This window comes from Numida meleagris, chromosome 2 (assembly GCF_002078875.1).
Source record: "Numida meleagris isolate 19003 breed g44 Domestic line chromosome 2, NumMel1.0, whole genome shotgun sequence".
In the NCBI taxonomy this organism is placed as follows: Eukaryota; Metazoa; Chordata; class Aves; order Galliformes; family Numididae; genus Numida; species Numida meleagris.
Genome location: NC_034410.1, coordinates 127,347,888 through 127,370,046, shown reverse-complemented (window position 1 = coordinate 127,370,046; position 22,159 = coordinate 127,347,888). Strand labels below are relative to the sequence as shown.

Below are 22,159 nucleotides of genomic sequence, written 5' to 3'. Positions count from 1 at the left end.
GCCAGTGCTCCCTCACCAGCCCCGCTAGCACCTCAACTCGTGCGATCCAGCCGCCTCCCAGCAGCCCTCCTCCATGCACCGTGCCTTGCGCACAGCCCTGCGCCCTTTCCACTTGAAGAAAAACGCGCTTCCCTCCTCTCAGCCCGTTCTTTCAATCTAACTCCCCCAGTTTTGGCAGTGCTCTGTACTCCGCCCTCAGGCAGCCCTCCCACGCTCTCCAGATCCACCCGCCCAGCCTCAACGCGGCTACCGATACCACACGCACTCCGCCCGCCGCCCGCCCGCGTTATGTAACGGTGCTGCGCCGCCATTGGCCGCCGGGGTCGGGCGGCGCGGGCGCTGAGGTGGGGCCGCGCATGCGCGCTGGCCGCTCTCCCCCTCCTTCCTCCTTCTCTCGGGCAGCGGCGGCGGCTGCAGCGGGGCCGCGCGGAGCCGTCTCCTCCCGCTCGCCAGGGCCCCCAGGCCGCGCTCCCAGCCGGGTGAGGGGAGCGGAGCGGAGCGGGGCGGGCGGGAAGCGGGGCCGGCCAGGGTGCGACGTAAGGCGGGTCGGCCGGCCGGCCGGCCGGCCTCAAGGGGATGGGGGAGGCCTGGGCGCAGGCGCGTAGACCTGCCCGCCGCAGGCCTCGGACCCCGCCGCCGGGCTGCTCGAGCGAGGGGAGCGGGCTGCGGCCGCGCCCGCCGCCTTCCCGCGCTCCTTCGCGCCCCGGCTGAGGGGAGCCCCGGGGCCGGCGCTGGCCGCGGGCCGCGCTGCGGTGCCGCGGGCGGGCCCCGGATAGGCCGGCCGGCTGCCCGTGGAGCTGGGCCCCGCGCTGCTGGCGGAGCAGCGGAAGCAGCTGCGGCGCCGCGCGCAGGGCCCCGGAACCGCCCGCTCCGCTCCGCTCTGGGTACTGCAGGGAACGGCCCGCGAGGGGCACCCGGCGCTGCGGTCCCGCTGCCCGCAACGCGTGCTTTCATTTCGCAGCGCATTTCTCTGCGTTCCCGGGCGCTCGTGCTGGTTTATTTTAAAGCGCCATGCCGGCGTGCTGCGCTATGGAAGGCTGTGCCTGACAAGGGAGACGGCTCTTATCCGTGTTGTGCAAACAGATTGAGGGCTGTGGATGAGCTCATCTTTTTATTTATTTATTTTGCAAATAAACTTTAGGGTAGATTTTAGTCGCTTTCTTAGTAGGCTAATAGTTCAAGTAATCTTAATTTCCCAGTGATTGGGTATCCGTTCCATGTGTTCCAGCTTAATTAACGTAACTTGCAGCATTTAAACGCTGCTGGTTTTTTGGTTGCGGGCATCATAGGAAGGCTGATATGTTTAAGCAGATGTTTTTGTTTGTTTCCTTGTTTGTGTCTTAACTAAAAGCATCAGCTGTCCAATGCAGGGTCCTGTGACTGAGCTGTTGCAGTGTACCAGTTACAATCTTTTCAGGGGACCAGCAAATGGAATACAAAGTATTCCACAAATGCTTTATGGAAACTTCTGCCAGGAGTCCCTAACTTTTGAAGGATTCCTACAATGCCAACGAAATAGAACCAAAATAAATTCCCTGGTTCCTTTTAGTGCATATAAAGCAATTGGCAATACCTCTACTTCTTTCTCTTTCTTTCTTCTTCTTCTTCTTTTTTTTTTTTTTTAAATGTGATTGTGGTGCTCTTGTTGAGCCAAGCTGTACATAAACAGAGTGAGGCCCTGGCTGGGATGTTTCAGAGTAACTCTAACATCTGCTGAAACTCTTGGTAGTGAAACACCAGCTGGTATTTTCAGTTTAACACTTACCACTGCATCTTGTGGAAGCTATGAATGTACGAATACCACCTATATTTCTGTATGCTTGTTAATAAAATTGGTGTTTTCTTGTGTTCAGACAGATTTGATTAGTCACATAGAAAGATAATAGTTAAGGAGTTACTTGGACTTGAATTTCTTTAGAGAAAGTGATGAGGAAAGGCAAGGGAGCACTGAAGCTGTAGTGTGACCCTTCTCCAAAGGGCTGGGTGGTGGTGAATATGTATACCACGAACAAAAGGGAGCGTGGCCTGAGTTTGCAGCGGTAGCAAGATGTCAAAGGGTCAGGACTGTCCTTCTGCTCAGGGTTGGGCACTGTGATGCTTTGTGTCCAGGAACTCATGCAGTACTAGTGAATTTCCCGATGCAGCTGAGGTTTCAGAGAAGCTTCCATTTATAAGAGCTGGAAGGGCTTTCCATGCTGGAGCTCAGTCTGCAGGAGAGTGAACAGCCTACTCAGCGGAAGGCATCTATCGCTGTGGGAAGGGCTGCGTGGCAGACCAGTTGTGTCCACGGAACATATTCTCCTGAGCAGCAGACTCAGTGCATAGAGGGGCAATAACCGGCCAGCCAACCTGTTGGGAACAGTAGGCTTTGATAGTTGTCCTCGAAAAATCAGACTTCAGTAGCCGCCGTCCTGTGCTTATATAGTAGTAAGCCTTGCTTTTCTATGAGCCCTGCAACTGGAGTAGGCATGGGACACGAGGGACTGTAGGAAAGATAGTAGCTGGAAGTGGGCTGCTGGCTTACATAACTGCATTCTGAATTCCGCTCTGTCGGTGCGCCTGAATCCTGCTTGGAGTCTGCTCTGGGGGTGGGCTGCGAGCTGAGCTGGGTGTCCTCGTGGGCTGCGTGCAGGTGGAGCGCTCCTGCTGTGGAATATGCTGCTCTGCTGCTCTGCAAAATAGGATTTTTGTGCCTTTTCCTGTTCGTGGTGGACCTTCTAATGGCAGGTGGCAATAGCATTAGCTTCCTTTGTGCTTCTGGGTCACATAGGATAATGGCTTCTGATGGAGACAGCTTTATGTCCTTTCAAGAAGTATGTAGGCATGACTGTAAAATCAGCTGAAAATTGTAAAGGGTGCCCACCTCTAAAAAAGCCTTTGATAAAGAAGGATGACGCATCATTCTTAGCATTTTCAATTCCAAAGCAGACCACAAACAGGTACACCAGAAGACAGTGATATGGCTTGGACAATACTTTCCCTTTCTTGAAACCGCTTCCAAGTTCCAGGAATAAGAATCGAGTGTCTCTGTTAAAAACATTTTTCAAAATTAGACCTTGAAGCTTTTCAGAGGAAGAAGCCTTAGAATGGACTAGAAAACTATTGTGTCTCTTTAGAAAACTACTGAAACCAGAGGGTCTTCTCAAAGTAAGAAGCTTGAACAGATGCCTGTTGTGTATGAATTATGGGAGCCGTGGGTCAGAGTGCAAGGGCAGAGCGCATGACTACTTACATTCATAGCTACGACTTCTGAGTCAGCTAGCAGCAGTATTTTCTCACACTTGCAGACTAAATGTCTTCTTTCTGTTTGTAGATATGGCTCGTGGACAGCAGAAGATTCAGTCGCAGCAGAAAAATGCCAAAAAGCAAGCTGAGCAAAAAAAGAAGCAAGGACATGATCAGAAGGCTGCAGCCAAGGCTGCCTTGATATATACCTGCACTGTCTGTAGGGTAAGAAAAACTGAAGACAAAGCATTGGTGTATGCAGGTCCATCTCTAAACTAATAATTGAGATATGAGAAATTGTGAGAGTCCATGTACCGATCAGTTTCAGGTAGTTTTCTTGCCTTTTGGATTGCAAGGATCTGCGGGTTCTGTTAGTATGCTGTCTAAAGTGTAGAAGGTGTGAGAATACTTCCCGATCAACCCCCAGCTAGGCCAGTTCCATCACACAGAAAAGATCTTTGTCTTAACATCAGTGGCTATCGATGTTAATGTAGAGAGGGAGAAGTGATATTACATGGTGCCGAAAGCTTTAATGCAAGTTCAATATGGGCTCACTTCTGTTAGAATGGATGTCTGAACAGGAGATCAGAAATCAGGGCGCTGTCTGGATTCTACTTTCCTTCTGGTTGGTTTTCCTGTGTGTGTGCCCATCTTGGATCTGAAGGACCCATTTGTCGTTTTCACTTAAATGGTCGGTTTTAGGATAGATTTGTCATTCTGAATGCCTTAATTAGGGTTCCAAATTAGATTCATAAGTAATTTAAAACATGAGGGGATAACAGGTTTTGTAGTATCCTTTAGCTCTTGTACTGTGCATAAAGTTAAATGTCTCTCTTTAATCAGACACAAATGCCGGATCCCAAGACCTTCAAACAGCACTTTGAAAGCAAACATCCTAAGACTCCACTTCCTCCAGAACTGGCTGATGTTCAGGCGTAAAGATATCTACAGGTCATTACTTTTATCAGATAATCATTTAAAAATTAAGGTATATTATGAATCACTTGTTTGTTTGTTTTTTTTCCCCCACTCATTTGGAGTTGAAAGATGCTTTTTTGATATAAAAATTAAGTATAGGTTAAATTTATGCCCCTGAACTGTTGTTATGTGGTTGAAATGGTTGGCATTGCATGGAAGATCTTTTGAAAGGTATTCATCTTGCTTGAAATGGTCGTCCTTACAGTTGTAGGAATACTTTATTCTTCTTTGAAATGTTAGCTTCCACAGTTCTTGCTTTGAACAAAATATTTATTATAAATGTGCCTGTTGTTAGAAACCATGTAAAGAAAGCAGAATTGTTCAGCATATTTCCAACAATTCAGCCTTTTTTGTTCCTGAAGTTATGCAAGTGAATGCAGATTTTTCCGCGTTCAAGTACCAAATTTAACCTCTATTTTCTCTCTAGGAGACATTTTGTAACAGCTATTTGTTAGGCTGTAACTGAAACAGGTTACAATTAAAGGCTGAAATAAGGTGAAAAACAGAGTTACGGTGTTTCTTTCACTCTAAGGTAAACAGCATTGTGTAACAGTTCAGCTTAACTGAGTTATTCTTATTTTTTATAGGTGAAATCATGGCACCTATTGACTCTTCTACTGTCAGACCTTACATAAACCTGCAGCTGCTTTTCTAAAACTGTTGATCAGCAAAAATGAAGGGGCTACAGAAACATTCATATTTTTATGCTGTTCCCTCTTGGGCTTCATGCAAAGACAATTGTGTAAATGTACAGTTGTGCCCTCTTTGGAAATCCTGAAAAATCAGTCCATACTTGTTATAAAAACAAAAATTTTTTTACAATTGTAATTATATTGATGTTCATATTGTGTAAAATAACTCATTTAATAAAGTAGTACTTTGATTTTACAATATCACAGATTAAATGCTTGTAGAAGTTCTGTTTTAACTTTCTGCATTATCTGCCTTATGAAACAATAAAAGACAAAGTGGAATCTTCCCCATCCTGCTAAAACATGAGCAGTATCATTCCACTGAAAGTAATGTACATTACAGTAAATTAATTTTAACAGAAGGGGGAAGCTGCTCAGATTGACTGTTCAGTGTGGTGTTTGCTTGAGCTCAGTCACTAATGTTCAGGTTACTGACTCAAGAGGCACAGCAAGCTCCCGAGAAGCTGCAATAGAATGGTGAGACTTGTTCTACGGTTTTGTCCTGTGTATCGGAGTCTATTACTACAAGCCATTTCAAATGGGATTCCTGTACTGTGAGGGCTCGAGCTAGTTCCGTAGAGTCTTGCGCTGGAGAGACTCTGGTTAGCCTTGTGATCCTTAATAGTTGGTAGTTGGCCGAGGAAGCTGAGGGGCGGTAGAGTTGAATGCTTTTGGGTATGCTGGCTTAAAAAATGCTCGCAAATATTAGTTAAAAGCAATTCTACTCTTAGTTGAAAGTTTAATTTGAGAAGATTTCTGAAGTTACTGGAGCAGTCAGCCACAAGTGTTCGCCCTCAAATGCGTCTGGTTATTTTAGTAGCAGCTCTTCAAGAAATACGCAAAATAGCCAGCCGTTAATAACCTTTCTTTGCAACGAGCCTAAAATAAGCCTGCTGGAAGAGAGCCAAAGTAACTGAAATGATATGGCTAGCTTAAGAAATTGCGTGTGATTAAAGTTGCATTGACAAGAAAAAGCTGGATAATAACTCTCCAGCCAAGAACATTTGAGAAGCTAAACATAAGTAGCCTTTAAGTGTTCTGGGCTCAGTTCTAATCCCAGATGTACGGTGCAGAAGTAGTGGAAAAACATCTGATTTGTTCTGGAGGATCTGCTGTACAAAAAAACCCCAAAATCTATCTTTGGCATTTGGAGGGGGCTTATTTAAGAGCTTTCATTTAGAACTCACAGTAAGAAGCACCGCTAGAATTGCTGTGATTTATTGCGGTTACAAGAGATTTAAGAATTCTGGCAGTCCAAGTAACCCTTGCCACACAGCAGGACTGTACATCTGACCCTCACATGGCTTCCTAAAGTCTAGGACCATAGTCTCAAAGACTCATTCACTTAAAAGAATGCACTTGGTATTTTATTATATAAAGTCAAATCCTTTGTCTTCGTCCACTCATTTGCTCTTTAATGAACTACTTCTGTGAGACTAGCTTCCTGTCCTCTTTGCTGTGACAGTATCTGTGTAAATACTTACTTTGACATGAAGTTTCTCTGTATTATAGTCACTCCAGGATAACCTGAATACCACTTAACTTTTATAGATCATGTTGTTCTCCTCTGTGAGTAATCCACTACTGCACTTGTACACCTGACATCAGAATGTAACCTTTCATTTGATTTTCTTTAATGTTATCAATGAGTATATCCTGACAAACTGGTTCCCACAACGTAAGAAATCTGCTGTATGGAGGAGAGGTACTTAAATGTTCTGATGCTGTAGTTTGTCTAAAATAATCTGAGTGCAAATGGATAAAGATGTTTCTTGCACTGATTGGTAACTGGTAATCTGGTTTTACTCTGGAAAATGTTCTGGGATGTATCCCTATAGCTTGGTCTCGAGGTGAAGTATATGTTCTATTCTTTCAATTCAGATTGTGTAGCATTAAATAAAAAGATTTTGTTTCATAAACAATCTCTCTTAATGAGCGCTGAAGAGCTGGAAAGCTGCATCAGTAGCGGGATGGTGAAGTTAGAATTGTGTTTTCAAAACTGTATGATGCTCTGTTAGAAAATGCCCTATGAACTGATGTTTTTTCTGTGTAGCTTCTAGAAGGCAAGAGTGATCCTCAGGTCATTAAGACCCCTCGTTACAGTAGCTGCAGTTTCAAATGCAGGAACAAATGAAATCTATGACTAAATTGTTTTAGAGGCTTTATGAGTGTAGTGGGGATGCTCTACTAAATGAGGGAATAGTTCTTATTTAGGATATCTGTGATATTCCTTTCACCTAAAAACTCAGAGGAAGGACTAGGAGTTCTTTACCTCTTCCTGATCTGAAGAATGGCACCCTGTTATCTGGCTAAAGACACAGCTGTGCATTGTAATGTGTCTGATTAAAGATAATAAAAATAAAATGTAAAATGTCCTATTTCCTGCTTGCTTTTAAAAACAGGTATTACTGCACTTACAAAATTAATGTCTTAGCTATGGACAGTCCTGGAGCTTGAAGCCATCTAACTCTAAAAGAAAGAGAAATAGGCATGGAAAGTCTCCCGTGTTCCCGTGAGAAGGATTCATCTTTGTGTAGTGACAGTTTTTAGGTGAAGTATTGTATTGGTACGGATACCAGCTGTCGTGGGTGCTTATGGAACAATGGTAAAAAATGATTGGGGGTTTTCAAAAGCCTACGTCTCTTCTGGGAATCTCTAAATTGCATCTGAAATCAACTTTTAAGCAGGGCTTCAAATGTTTTGAAAAAGTTCTCTCTTTATTCGCAGAGAGTATGTTCGCGTGTGTAGCTGCGGGGAGGTCATCTCGGGGACTCTCAGTAATCAATATCAGTAGTTTTGCAATTTGCATTGCCCGGTCTTACAGAGGTAACACAGAGGTACAGACGCTTGGATTTAGCCTCTCTAAGAGATGCAGGTTTCTTGCTGTCAAAATGCTGTGTGAAAAATCTGAAATAGAAGTGGAACACAGTTGCTGCTGTGTATCCTTAAGGAAAGCTGGCTTTATGCAGTGCTCTTGGAACATCCCTGGAGACTATCCCCTTGGGTTATTTGCTGTTAAGCTGAAAACACTTCAGCTCAAGTAAAGCTAATGACCAGGAGCTGTTTGCAAACCACATAGTAATGAAGGAATTTGTAGCATTTCTGTAAACTGTGAATTGAACTATGATCCTATCTTGATAAAATGAGGTAATGGATGGAATCTCTTTTATCATCAGACACTGATAGGCTTGAGATTTGTTTCGTTTCCCATCTTCACAGAAGAAATCTGGGGAGTATCTGGCTTTCCTGAAAGAATAGTCTTCCCGAGGGCTGACCGGTGAGGTCAGTCAGAATTCACAAAATAAAGGCCAGCTTGTATTTCTGCTCACCCTGTTCTACTGTACGTAACTCTGGGGCCTTGATTTACCTAGTTAGAACCTGGCAAGTTTTGCAGTGAGCTTTGAATTCAGCCCCCCAAATCAGCTTTGAACATGTATACAGCGCGTGATTTTCCATATTCTGTAGAGTCATCAGAGATGCTGCTGTAGTCTAGACAGTGGAAAGGTGTGAAGTTCTGTCTGGAGAATTTTCCAGTCAGCGCTTTGAAAATTATTTGGAAATTGTTAATGCATTCTCTGCTGTCTTTTCTCATGTGGTTAAGGTACAGTAGAGACATCGTGAGGGAGCCATGTTATCAGGGTAGTTTTCAAAGGTAGAATAGCTTGGATATGTATTTTCTACAATTCTCTGATATGACTCTTAGCAATGGGGTTTCTGGGAAAGGAGGAATCAGCGTTTGTCCCAACATCGTTATCCAACGCAAGTCCATTCAAGCAGTCTCATGTTTTTCAGGAAATACAGCACAGCTTTCCTCTGAAAAATGCTGTCCATAGCATGTATGAAGATCAGTACAGCACTGATGGTATGGTGAAAATATTTGTGCGTTCCCTGTGCTTAGCTGTTACTAAATTGCAAATGATGCAAATATAAGTAAATGGTGGAGATCTTTCAGAGAAGTAATGGCTAAGGGAAATCTGAAAAAGCTACAGAGTCCATCTCCTTGCTCTGAGACTGGGTCAGATCTGCCGACGCTAGAACAATTCCTTTTCTTACTTGTTCTTAAACGCTTCCAATGAAGGGGATCCCGTGACTGTAAGCAGTGTGTACTGCCGTTGAGCCCCACAACTGGAGGCTCTTGCAGTAGAAGTTCATCCCTGCTAGTTTGGTGAATTATTTACTGTTACTGGCAATAGATGCGATGAATAGTGTCCTCATTTGAACACTGCTGTTATGTCTTTATAGTCTTTTCAGTAAGCCCAGGTAATTCAGTCTCTCTCTGTAGTAGACATCTTCTAAGTCTAGAGATTGTGCTCTCCCCTGAGTCCTCCGGTCTGACCATGTTCTTAACTCGTGTTGTCCAAAATGTGACTCAAAGTGTTGACAGCGCAATGTGGAACTGGGACTTGCAGACATCAGTTCTATCAGCACACTGGAACTGTATTTGCCTTCTTCCAAGGGCATCACATTGGGGCCGCTCTAATAACCTCTGTTTTCTGTCTATGTTTGTAATGCATGCTTACCTGTTTTTAGTGGGTCTCAGGCAGATCTGTCAAGACAGCAGCATCCCAGTCCTGTCTCCTGTACTGTTTGTAGCTCGTCTAGTATGGTTTCACTAGGAAGTCTTGCAGATGTCCTCTTTTACTTTGCAGTTTGAATTATGCGTGGACATGTTGAATGGGATAGACCCTACACAAAGCACTTCCATTCCCAGCAAGCCTTGGTACTGACTCTCTGAGAGCACTGCTTACTGCTGTAAGATTCTGGTGGTCGGTATGGATGGGAGCTTACTGTTTCACCTGTGAGGACATCACCCAGTGATCAGTGTGTCAGAGGCCGTGCATCCATGGCACCACGCCTGTTTTCCCATGAGATGGCTGTTAGCAAGGTATGGCATACCTTGTTCCTGACAAATCTGGGTTGGCTGAGTCTCGTCTGCTTCAGCTGACTGACAGAATTCCTTGTTTCTTCTTATATCCCTTGTGTTTATCCTTCTGCTATCTTTGTGCTCTGTGTTCTCAAAAGGAGCATGAGTGGTCCACGCTCATGTGGGTCACTGCTGGAGTATTGTATGTCAGGTGAATCACCTATTGCCAACACGAATACCATCTAAATCCTCTAAATACTTTAAGCCACTCTTTCCATTTCCTAGCATGCTTTGTTTAGTTAGCTTTTGTGTGTGTTTGTGGACTTAAGTCAAAAATGCTCTTTATTACTTATTAGTAAATCTTATCTTTCATTTTCTTCCCTATCAAGAAATGTACCTGATCTTAACTTTATCTGGATATTTATAGACTGTAGCTGCCTTTTATAACCTTGGCTGTTTTTTTTTTTTTTTTCATAAGAGCTGATGAAGCTCTTTGCCAACTGTTGAGCCACCTACAAACACATTACCCACCTGCCTGCTGGAATGCACAGGGACTGTAGAACACCCAGGTCTTTGAAAGCACTTCTCAGTACTTCTTGGCCTTTTGTGTACTAGTAATGGAGCAAAACCCAAGTCTTCTTTGTGTCCCACGTGGTGCTTGCAAAATTAAAGTATGCCTAGAGAACAAATGCACATGAATTACACTTCATATACTCAGGCCAACCAGATGGGCCTTAACTCTTAGCTTCTTCCTTTTGTACCTTCAAGTTCCAGGAGCCTGCTAATCATTTTGACTCTTTTTTGATACACGTATTTTCTTTAGTTGTAAATGGTCACTGCATATTTTGCAGTAAAATGGTACTTTATTTCAAAATACCGTGGGTCTTTTGAAGAGTGAAAAGTTGGTGTTTCTTTCAGAATGAAAGAATAACTAAGAAGATTGATGTCTTCTCACAAAAACAGTTCAAAGCGTTTGTGTATGTTCTGCTGTTACTGGGAGTTCTTCTTACAGCCGTCACTGTCTGTTCCAGTAATGCAGAACGCAATTCACTTTCTGATTCACTCTTTCTGATTTTGAAAGCCGTGCAGTTCAGACTTTGTGCCATAGGACTGCACGTGGTACAAGAACTGACTGATAGCTGCCTGTGCGGTAGAGCTTCTCTCCCTCCACGCGGGAACAGACTGAAGAAATAATTTACACTTGTGACTGGGTTCCGCTTGCTGGTTTTTATTTTGAATTTAGAAAGTAAGTTTAGATTATGACGTCCAAAAACTGCTTAACTCTTCCTAGATTTTCCAAAAGGTGTCTACTGCTGTGTGTAGCTCTTACCAAATCAGTGCTAAAAGGTAACGTTTCTCTTGAGGTCTGAGAAATACTGTGTATTCATGTTAAGAAATAGTACACAGCTGCTTCGTGCTGCTGCAATAAATCACTCAGACAATTTGCTATTATGCATCTGAAAGAATGTGACACTGTTTGGTTCATAACTTTGCCACTCACTAATGAGGAAAACTTTCCAGCCTTTAGGCTGCTTTCTAAGTGGACAAAGCCTATGTTTTCCTCAAGTAATAATTTAATTCTGCGCACTGAAGTTGGTAGGAATGTGGTTTTGTTATTTGCTAGACATTCGTAAGCATGTGCAGAGCCAACTAACTTGATGCGTTACTGGGGTCAGTTTCACTGGCCTTCCAACCAACAGGGCAGCACAATTTTGGTGTGCGTAGGAGATGCACCACTCTAATGTAGGGATCACGCACAGTGCAAGTGCCGGGTCCGACAGGCTTCACACACCGTCATTCATAAAACCATGAGATGTTTTTGGACTGCAGTCACTCAGCCCTCAAAATTTCATCTGCTCTGCCCTGCTGTTTTATCATAGGCCCTTTCGTTGGAAAGGCAGTGTGGGCAACGTGACTGTGCAGACCTCACAGATGCTGGTGCCCCATGGACAGAGATTTGGAAACCGCTGTCTGAGGCACTTGTGCAATTAGTTGTCTCTCTAGCCTGCTGTGTGGCTCCGGGCATTTTATCAGGGCTCAGACATCTCTGTGCCACTCCCCCCATTTCCCAGCTGGAGTGAGTGGATGGGGAGGAGTGTAATCGTGTAACAGTGAAACTGTCCAGCGTGAAGCTACTGGCTGCTAATGGGGGTTTGATTGCACCACCTATTTTTAGCTGGTGGTGGCCTGGCTTCACCTTTCACTGCTGTGATGGGGTAAAAGCAACCTGACATTTGCAGACATGCTTTCCTCTTGAAATGAGGCTCGCACAATTACACCAGAGTCATGTTCCTCTTTCCCTAGACCCTGACTTTTAAGCCCATTGGCTGAATACAGCCAAATTTGGCAAGAAGGGAGGTATTGTAAAGGCAATTCTGTACTGTGAGAATTGTGAAAACAAGCAGGTGGACAGAGAAAATAAATACTCTCTGTAACTTTACTGTGGAGAGCAGTGGGTTAGAGCTGCACAGTAACCTCCCACATTGCTGAGCACCAAACACTTGAGAAATGCCAAAACCACGAGTGGCATTTCCACCAGCGCTTGCATTTCTTGAATCAGGAAAGAGAACAGAACCAGTTCTGTGCACCTGGTTCCAAGTGCCTGCACCAAACATGCTCAGTGGCAGAGCTTTGGTCTCCCTCTTCTGCTGCCGGCTGTGTGCCCTGCCACCACCTTTGACCCAGATAGAGTATTTGCTGGCACTTCCATGGGACGGCTCAAGCTGGCAGTCCAACAGAAAATGATCCCATTGACTTTGCTGGGTGAGCGAGATAAGTCAGCCCTGGGCTGAGCCTGCCAAGTCCTGGAGCAGGGGAAGCAGGGTGAGCTTGGCTGGTAGCATGAGGTAGGAGATGAGATGAGGAGCCTTTCCTCTTCACCCTGGCATGTGAACTGTGCCTGAGGGGTCCCAGATCTTATGCTGAATGTCCCCGTATTGTATCTTGAGCTACTTGAGCTTTGACTGTTTCCCAGGGAGTCTGTATTTCTGTACAAGATCAGCAAAGAAAACCTGCTTTTCCTTGTTAGCTGCCTTGTGTGAGGGGAGGAGCAGAGGGAGAGGTTGGAGTGTTTGAACACTTGAGGCTGGCTCAGCATTGATTGATTGTTAATGATGGTCAAGGTCCATTTAAAGGCAATAAACTAACAATGTCTGGAAGAGATTATGCTTTATATGGCACCTGTAGCAGATACTCAGCAATCACTGACACATCATCCCCCTAGCTAATGTGGTAATGAATCTGTCAAATCCTTGATTGATTCCTTTTCCTTTTCCATCCCTCCTTGTTGTGAGTTTGCCTACACCAGACCTCCACACGCTGTGCTGACACTTACCCAGGTACTCATCTATCCTCATACTCTCGAGCAGACTTGTTCAGAAGTGGTGTCTCAGGAAGGGAAAAAGCTGGAAGGAAATTTAAACAAAGCTGATTCTGAGACTTCATTGTCAGCAGGGATGTTTATGAACTGCCTTTGACCAGAATTTGACTTTGGCAGGTCAGATACTGGAGAGCTGGCAGGGAGAGAAAGGAAGTCCTTCCATTTCCAGTGAGCTCCAAGGGAGGAAACGAGCAGGAAAGCTCAATGAAGCATTCACCACTCAAGAGGAGGCTAGAACAGAGGAATGGGAACATCAGAGAGTACCATCAAAAAATGAAGGTGAGCCATGAACCCAACAGCTGAAAAGAGCGCTGCATCCCAGAATTTCTTTACAAATGGCTGTGGTACTCAAGCAGCTACCAATCTTTACCAACAACTCATTGACTTAACTGCTAAAACTGATTATGACAAAATACTGAAATGTCATTCTGAAGGTGAGCATCCAGCTTCTTAAAACAAATAAAACCATTAATGTGCTCCTGGAGAGTGAATGCAAGACCTGGTGGTTTCTTCTTCATCCTTGTTTCCATCTTTACAGCCAGTTTTCTAGGAGAGATGTGCAAGTCTTTCCTCTGACCCAGCTACTGTTTTTGCTCCCGGTAAATCCTCAATCTGCCTCTTTGCTGTGGAATAAATTGCAGTCTTGCTCTCTTCCATTTCCATTTGCATGTCTAGCCCTGCTAGTACATAACATCATCATCTCCTGGGCCGAGGCTCACTACACCATGCTCACCCCAGGTGAACCCTGCCCTGCTGACACCCTGCAGGTCTGCCGTGCTGAATTTCCAGCACCTCCTGCCCAACCTGTTTGCTACTCCCTCTTCTTCGGGCATCAACTCATTTAGCTTTCATTTAATGTCCTTCTGTCTAGAAAAAACAAGCCTCTGACCTGCCTTTCTCCTCCATGGCACAGTGCAAATGAGGACACATTTGTATGAGGGTCCATGTACCCAGCAAATATCCAGCAAGCTGGGGAGCAGCACTGTCTGCGTCCCCCCTGGGCTTTGTCCATCAGGGCAAGAAACTCATCTCTGTTTTGCAGCCCTCACCCTTGCCTTTTGTGGCAGCACTCAGCAACCTCTCATTTATTTAATGCACTGTGCTCCTCTGTACCTCTCATTATAGGAGAGCTTTCCAAAGGTTTTGCTTGCATTTATGTTCTGCTTTCTCCTTTGTTTTCCAAAGCACTTTTTGTGCATGAACAACTGGGTGCTACACTTGCTCAACTTGTTTGTGGCCCTGCATAACCACAATTCATGTGTTCTTTGTTATGGGGCAGTGAGTAGTCAGCAATACAGGCTAGGTGCTGATTCAGCTCAGCCAGAACAGGATGAGCCCCAAACACAAAGCTTCCTTTGCAGGTGGCATCTCTTCCTGTACAGATCCTTCCCCTTAAAAAAAATGACGAGCTGCTCATGATCACAATTTATAAAGCAATGTTTTCGGCCTCAGGCTCTTGCCATTTGGGCAGAGCTACAGGGACACTCCTCCGAGAGGCTCTCAGGGTATTCCCCTTCTGTGCTGATGTACATTAGCCCAACAATAACCGATTGAGTAATTAAAACACCCACAAAAATCGGCGCACAAAGTGTCCTCTTTCAATCTGCGTTAAGCCAATTCACCAGAGTGGCCCAATTAAAGTCTTTGGGCCAAATCCTCCTTGTCCTCTTCATGTAAGCAACGCTTTTGAGAGCAAAGGGATGAGTGAGAGCAGCATTTACTCTGTACATTAATAATGTATGTCCTTTGGCTGGCAGGAAAGGGGCTGGCAGAACAAATGGAAGCACCCTGGGGTAAGAGGAAGAAAGCTTCAGCTGTGTGCTACCAACTGCACATGCATTAAAGTACATTTTGTTCCACTATTAAATACAGAGATTTGGGGTATAATACCGTGTCCTTCCATTTTCTCCTCGTGGCAAAGAGGATCAAACTGTCCGCAGCCAGAATTGTTCTATCCGGCTCTCACATGCCAGGAGCATTCATCGTGACCTGCAGCATCCACTCCTCCCTGGTGGTCCCCTCTGGAGCTGCCCTGGCAGTGAGGGGACGTTCGCCTCCACTTTGTATCTTGTGGGGCTTCGCTTTTCCTTGGCCTGGATGTACTGCCTTGCTCGCTCTGTGTTTATTGTTTTTACATGAGGAATTCTAGACAGATGTTATCCAACGAATTCAATAACAGGAGAGAAACAACATGAGTTCCAGCAGCAAATTACCTCCGATTCTACACAGTGTAATAACGCTGCGCTTGTAGCATTCTTCCAGCCATTTGGTAGTGATTGCTGTAGTTAAAACAAATTCATAATGTTCTTGTCTAGCTTCTTCCATGCACTCCTCCCTATGCATTACAGGGCTGTTTGTCTGGATGGTTTTTATAATCTTATTGTACCTGTTGCTTTTTGTGTCTCCAGAGTGAAGCCAGAAACTCCTGTGTTAGTGCTGAAGGTTGTCACAGGTGGGTGCGTCATCTGCTCACCTCCACTTGTCAAATTAAGGCTCAGCAACGAGCAAAGAGCTGCTAACTGGGATCAGCACCTGGCCAGTCTGTTGGTCTGCAGTACCTGATAGCGGTTACCACACTAAAATGCAGCAGGTGTGGGGGTCTCCAGCTCTGCACAAGCCCTGGGCAAAGCCCAGGGACTCCACCGAGGTCCTTTGGCCCCCTCCAAGTCCCTTGGCCTCCTCCAGATGTGGCAGGGGACAAGGAATGGCTGAGACAGGGCAAAGAAGGTGACAGTGGATGAGGAAAGGGGTGATGGCTTTACTAAAGTGACACCTTGTCGGACGCACTCCATTTCTAAAAGCAGCGCTGCTGATTAGGGATGCTCCTGGGTGCTGTGGGGCCGTGGGGAGGCAGTGCCTGGCCCCACACAGTGGCACGGTGCTGGGGACATCCCACGGCTGTGTCTGGGGGAGGCGGAAGCTGCGCTTGTGGCTGATTCACTAGCTGGCACAGCTGGGTTAATTTCTTCTTGCTGTAATGTTTGCTTCCAGTGATGCTGGATGCATTACACTCTCGAAAGAATAATTTTCAGGGTACCAAGAGCATTCTGCTCATTACTACTAACCAAATCCAACTCAGCAGAGTCCCTTTTCTGGACCTTACTGCTCTTAAGATTTGGCCAGATTCCTCAGTTGCCACAGCATTGCAGTGAATAGCGTTATGCTGGCATTCTGGCCTCCTTCCCTGTGCTTCCTTCTTCCTCAGCTCCCTCCCCTGCTGTGGAAGCAAGCCCTCATCGCCCTGTTCCCTCAGGCCCATCTCACCTTTCTGCCCACAGGCTGCTCAGGACCAACTCTTCCTCTCTCCCTCGCACAGCCCCATGCCAGGGATGCTCCTAAGCCACCCCAGCACCTTCCTGCGCAGGGCTGCCTGCTTCCCTTTCTCTCTGTGCCTCAGGCACCCAGGAAATCTCCCTTGATGAGTGTGTGCCCCAAACCCTCCTCCTCTTCCTTTTGAAAACCATCCAGGCCAGCCTTGGCCCATGGTGCCATGTAGCACTTCCTGCAGCAGCAGCAGCCCTGGAGGGGTGCAGCTCTGCACTGCAAAAGGGAAGCGAGGAAAGGGCTCCGCCGAGCCGCAACAGAGAGAGGAGCCTGCACAGGAAAAGTGATTCAGCTGCATGCAGTTCCCTGCCATCACCCCGTAAAGTCTGGCTGGGTACCAGAGTTCACATGTCTACTACCATGAAAAGTGCCACAGGCATTTTATGGAAATCTCCCATCATGAAGACAGCAAGAAAGCTCCAGAGGTACCACAAGGGATGCAAAGGTGACTTGAAAGCCAGTAGTGCACAACTGAGCATCACTTCCTGGCTTTCCAGCTTGCTGAGCCATCCCCAGGAAGAAGTGGCTCAAAATGTCACAGGATGAGGCATGAACCCACAACACTGTTTCTGTGTGGGGTTTGGTGGCTCTCCCCAGCTCTAGCTGTAAGCATAAAGGAAGAGGTTTGTTGGGTTTACATTACTGCTGCTAAGCGAGGAGGCTACCACTCAAAATTCATCCCCGGGAGCACGGGGACAGCTTACTCCTGGCTGCCCTGCCCCAGGTGACAGCCCCTGTGGCTGCTGGGGACATGGGCTGGGGTACTCTGTGAAGGTGGTGCATGGGGGCATCATGCCCTGACAAAAAAACACAGCGGCTCCCCAGGGGGCTGCTGGGCTGCAGCATCCATGCCAGGCAGCCACACGTATGCTTGTTGCTGCAAATGTCACCATAGAAACTCCTTCTCCAGGGCTGGAGATACGCACACTGCGCTGGGCTGCGTTCCCACCTCCAGCACATACCTCCCCAGCCCTCTCTGCTGTTTGGTGGGGCAGGGTTGTTTGGCAGGGAATAATTCAGCCTAATGCAGCCCCTTGTGCATCTGAAATTGTTTGGAATTTAAGATGCTAAATCAACAGAATCATTTCAGAAGTGCAAGTGCTGTAATTATGAAGGGAGGCATAGGATAAGAGTCTGCCTGCTGCAGTGTTTCCAGACTGCAGTTACCACAGAGCCACAGAATGGTTTGGATTGGAAGGGACGTTAAAGCCCAGCCAGTTTCAATCTCCCATCATGGGCAGGGACACCTCCCACCAGCTCAGGCTGTCCAGTGTCCATCCAGCCTGGCCTTAACACCTCCAGGAATGGGGCACCCACGGCTTCTCTGGGCAGCCTGTGCCAGTGCCTCACCACCCTCTGAGTGAAGAATTTCTTCCATATATCCAATCTAAATCTCCACTCTTTCAGTTTAGAACTGCTGCCCCCGTTCTCATCACTATAGATCCTGGTAAAAAGTCTTTCTGCAGCTTTCTTATATGCCCCCTTCACATACTGGAAGGCCACAGTGAGGTCTCCCCAGAGCCTTCTCTGCTCCAGGCTGAACAAGCCCAGCTCCCTTAGCCTTTCTCCACAGGAGAGGTGCTCCAGCCCTCTGATCATCTCCATGACCTCCTCTGGACTCGCTCCAACAGCTCCACATCTTTCTTGTGCTGGGGGCCCCAGGCCAGAAGGCAGTACTGCAGGTGGGTCCTCACGAGGGCAGAGCAGGGGGGAGAATTGTCACTTGCATGGCTGAATTCCCAGCCGCTTCTTGGGCAATGTGGTGTCCCACGCTTCCAGGATGGCCCTAGTTGCAGAAGTCAGTGTGATCAAAGTGCCTTGGCTTCTGAGTGACCCAACAAACAGGCAAGAGAATATGTAAAGTGAAGGAAGACAGGTAGAAGTGAACACACTTGCTGTGTGGAGAATAAAACAACAGAGCCTGGAGGGCAGTGCCCGTGTCAGCACCACGCTCTCATCCTAGGCTGCAGTCGCGTGACAGCTTTTATGCGGCCGTCACATGGCAGCCCTGAAGTGACCCTTTAATTCTGTCTCCTTCTGTTTAATTACTTTTCTTTATCTCTGGATCATATCAGCTCTGAGGCCTTTGCTTCTATGCCCTGTCCCTCCCACATCATCTCTGCCTGCCCCCCAGCGCAGCCAGCACGTCTCCGTGGGAGTGCTCGGTTAAAATACAGCAATAAATCATCATAGCAATGAGCCTGGGCCTTGCTCCAGTGCCCACTGTAGGTCACAAGTTTGGCATCTAGCATGGCCAGCATCCCTTGTGCTCGCTGCGTCCCCATCTCCCTGCCAGCTTGGGGCAGGGAGGTGCATGGGGCTGGTTTTATTTTGGTTCCTTGCCATTCTCTTGCTTTCGGCTTTTCCTCTGATCAGTACGGACCTATGGAGCATAAATTCAGCCTGTCTGGGCCTCATCCTCCTCTGCCAAAGGTCATGGACAGCACGGCTTCCCAGGCTGTCCCCTGGGATGTCTGAGCGCGAGCATCTGCACCCCCAGCAGAGGCTGCACCTGGTCCCTGGCCTTCCCGCAGGGCCCTGCTGGGGCCAGCCCTGGCAGAGCAGCTGCGGGGGCTGAGCCTCTCCCCCTTATGAGCCACACGGATGTTGGCAGCATTGCACCATACCTTGTGTCGCAAATAGACGTATCTGTGCGCCTAGCTTCCCCCTCATCAGGTACTAATGAGGTTTTTGTATGTAGCCACAGTGCCTTGCATGGCAGATGGTGCTGAGTTAGATTTGGATTATTCCCATTCTGCTGATTTGTCTCTCAAACTTGCAAACTCGTGTGCTGCCTGGCTGCACTTGTTGTGGGGACCCCACAAGGACAATTTCAAAACAAACCTCCCTGGATGTTGTTTGGGGGCTGCAGCTTTGTCTGAAATTCAGGGTGAGACCTTCTGCCAGTCCTGAAAATCAATATTCAGCCCAAGCACTCCCTGACCAGTGAGGCACTTGGAACATATTGATTTTCATTTCTTACTAGAAGGAACAGGCTTCTGTTGTACCTTGTAATTCCTTGTCTGGAAACCAGTGCTGAGGTTGGGATGCCAGCAGTGGGCCCAGCACCAGGACTGGGGAAAGCAAAAGGGCACAGGTAGAGCACAGAGCTGTGGGTCCTACAAAAACAAACCACGATTCCTCAGTTTTGAGTTTGTTGCAAGGGATCGTGGTGCATTTCTCTAGGAGCTTCAGTTTTGTGCTCTACCTGTGCCCTAGGGAATTCTGACTTGCCTTTCTCTTTTGCCATTAAAATGGAAGGAAAATTCATCTTTTAGAAGTCTGCTCTAATGCATTCCCTCAGTGACAATCTCAATCTCATCACAGGAGGGAAATCAACTTTTTACATGGGTAAATAGTGATAGGACAAGGGGAAATTGTTTTAAATTGAAGGAGGGGAGAGTTGGATTAAGTGTCAGGGAAGTTTTTCATAGAGGGCATGGTGAGGCACTGGCACAGGTTGCCCAGAGCAGCTGTGGATGCCCCATCCTCGGAGGCATTCAAGGCCAGGTGGGATGAGGCCCTGGACAGCCAGATCCTGTGCTTGATCTAGCAGCTGGCAGCCCTGCCCACTGCAGGGAGTTGCATCTAGATGCTTCTTGAGGTCCTTTCCAAACCAATTTGGAAAGGTCCATTCTATGATCTTGCTTTGTCCCCTAAGAGAAATCATTCAGCACACATGACAAGGCCAGCCCGTCCACGGTGGCACTGCCATCATACCTCACTCTGCTTTATCCCCAAGCACTGTGGCACTTCAACCCACGTGTGGGACCCCATCTGACAGCCCATGAGGAGCTTGCTGGGTGCTGTGCTTGCAACAGAAGAACAAAATAATGGTGCAGGGGAACGTGGTCCTGTCAGAGCAGGAACACCACGTGCATGCTGTGAGTAGGCCATGTCCACTCATCATCACCAGGCCAGACCTGTCAGAGGGATATAAGGATGTGCCCTACACACTGCCTAGAGGATCTGGTTGCCTTCTGGACCAGTTTGAATCAAACTGGAGTGACCAGAAACCAGTACATCGCTTAAGATACTAAAAAAGAGAGGGGGAAGTTTCCCAAGAAAGGGCTTGCAGGGTTTTCCTGGTCATGGAGAGAAGACGAGATGGCACTTGTATGCTATAGCATTGATGTCCTGCAGCCACACAGGTCCTCCTGCTCCCTGTGGATTGTTCTCAAGGAGAATGAAAAAAACATGGAGTCCAGTAACCCCTAAAATGAAGCCTTCTTTCTCCAACCATTGCCATGGATCTGATATTGGCTCTTGTCTCTCTCCAGATGCTGGATGGCCTTTGGGCTTCCCCCAGGAGAGAAAAGGAGAGCATAACTCCGTGCCCTTAGAATCATAGAATCATTTAGTTCGGAAAAGACCAGTAAGATCATCTAGTCCAACCATCAGCCCATCCCCACCATGCCCACTAACCCATGTCCCTCAGTGCCACATCTACATGTCTCTTGAACATTGGAGAGGGACAGTGACTCCACCACCTCCCTGGGCAGCCTGTTCCAATACCTCACCACTCTTTCTGAGAATAATTTTTTCCTAATATCTGACCTGAACTTCTCATGGTGCAACTAAAGCATTACCTATTCTCCTTCCAGTGCAGGGAATTGTCCTGAGGTCAGCCACCCACAGCCTCGGTGCTCTTGCTGATGCCAGAGGGTCCTACCACCCTGCCCATGTATCAAAGACAACATTTCATTCCCTGAGGCCATCAATCCCTGCCCCAGCAACGCTGTAACAGGGCCTATCTGCAGCCCTGTCCCTGCCTCCTGGAGGGACCTCAGACCTACGTTGTCCTTTGTTTCCAGACCTGTCCCTGTCTCCATCCTTTTTTGCACCTTGGCTGGCCCAGGCCCTGGTTCACCACTTGATTCATCACATCCTTGTGTCACAGCCCGTGTTTTGCTGCTGCTGCTGCTGCTGAATTGGAGAAGAGAGTAATCAGCCTTGCAGACCTCATCTAACCAAATTGTCCCAGAGCTACTGCATACTGCAATTAATTAATTAATGCTTGAGTGGTGGCAACACTCACAGGCATCAGTCTTGTAAATAGTGCATAAAAATAGCATTTTCTCAGTCTAGCAACCAATGAGGATATTTGAACTGTAACTCCTATTTTTCAGGGCCTATTGAGACTGTACTGTAAATTGATGGGTGCCCTTCAGGACATGGGAACCACTACAGAAGGGTCATTTTCTGAAAACTGTTTTGTTGGAAGCATGTATTTATCCTTCCCTTAGACTCTCCTTTGTTTTCAGCTTGAATATTGGTGGGTAAAGGTGTGATATATTGTGAGCTTTGGGTGCTATTCCAGCAGGCTCAGCATGATGTGCAAGATATAGGAGCTGACTGCAGGAAGAGCCAAGCACCTCTCACATGCTGTAAGTGGGCTCTCCCTCACCACTCATTTCCCTGCCTGTGACCCCTGGTGATGATGTGTCTTGTACATACACCAACCATGCTGCCAGCACTCAGCCTGCCTCTCTGCTGAGGTGGCAGCTCTTTTGCAGGCCACCCAAGAGGCACCAAGCTCCCTGCAGAGCATCATTACACTGAGATGCTGGTGGTTGTGCTAGGTTTGAAGTGGAGACCTAAACACCCCAGGCATAAGGGTCCCATGGATCTCCTCAGCTTCCCTTCCCTTCCCTTCCCTTCCCTTCCCTTCCCTTCCCTTCCCTTCCCTTCCCTTCC

General features: G+C 47.0%; 1 protein-coding gene across 9 annotated transcripts in view; it reads left to right on the top strand.

Moving 5' to 3' along the window:
* Nucleotides 323-22,159, top strand: part of ZNF706 (zinc finger protein 706) — a 24,762-nt gene continuing 2,925 nt past the window's right edge. The window contains exons 1-5 of one of the 9 annotated variants that reach the window (XM_021387385.1): nucleotides 323-479; nucleotides 3,314-3,450; nucleotides 13,256-13,417; nucleotides 15,547-15,590; nucleotides 21,786-21,825. In XM_021387385.1, the coding sequence (XP_021243060.1) occupies nucleotides 3,316-3,450; nucleotides 13,256-13,417; nucleotides 15,547-15,590; nucleotides 21,786-21,810 (366 nt within the window). In that variant the 5' untranslated portion in view covers nucleotides 323-479; nucleotides 3,314-3,315 and the 3' untranslated portion in view covers nucleotides 21,811-21,825. Of the gene's footprint in view, nucleotides 480-3,313; nucleotides 3,451-4,068; nucleotides 4,214-4,790; nucleotides 5,198-13,255; nucleotides 13,637-15,546; nucleotides 15,673-21,782; nucleotides 21,906-22,159 lie in introns of those variants that run through there. The other 8 variants (XM_021387384.1, XM_021387383.1, XM_021387382.1 and 5 more) reach the window with 8 other exon arrangements.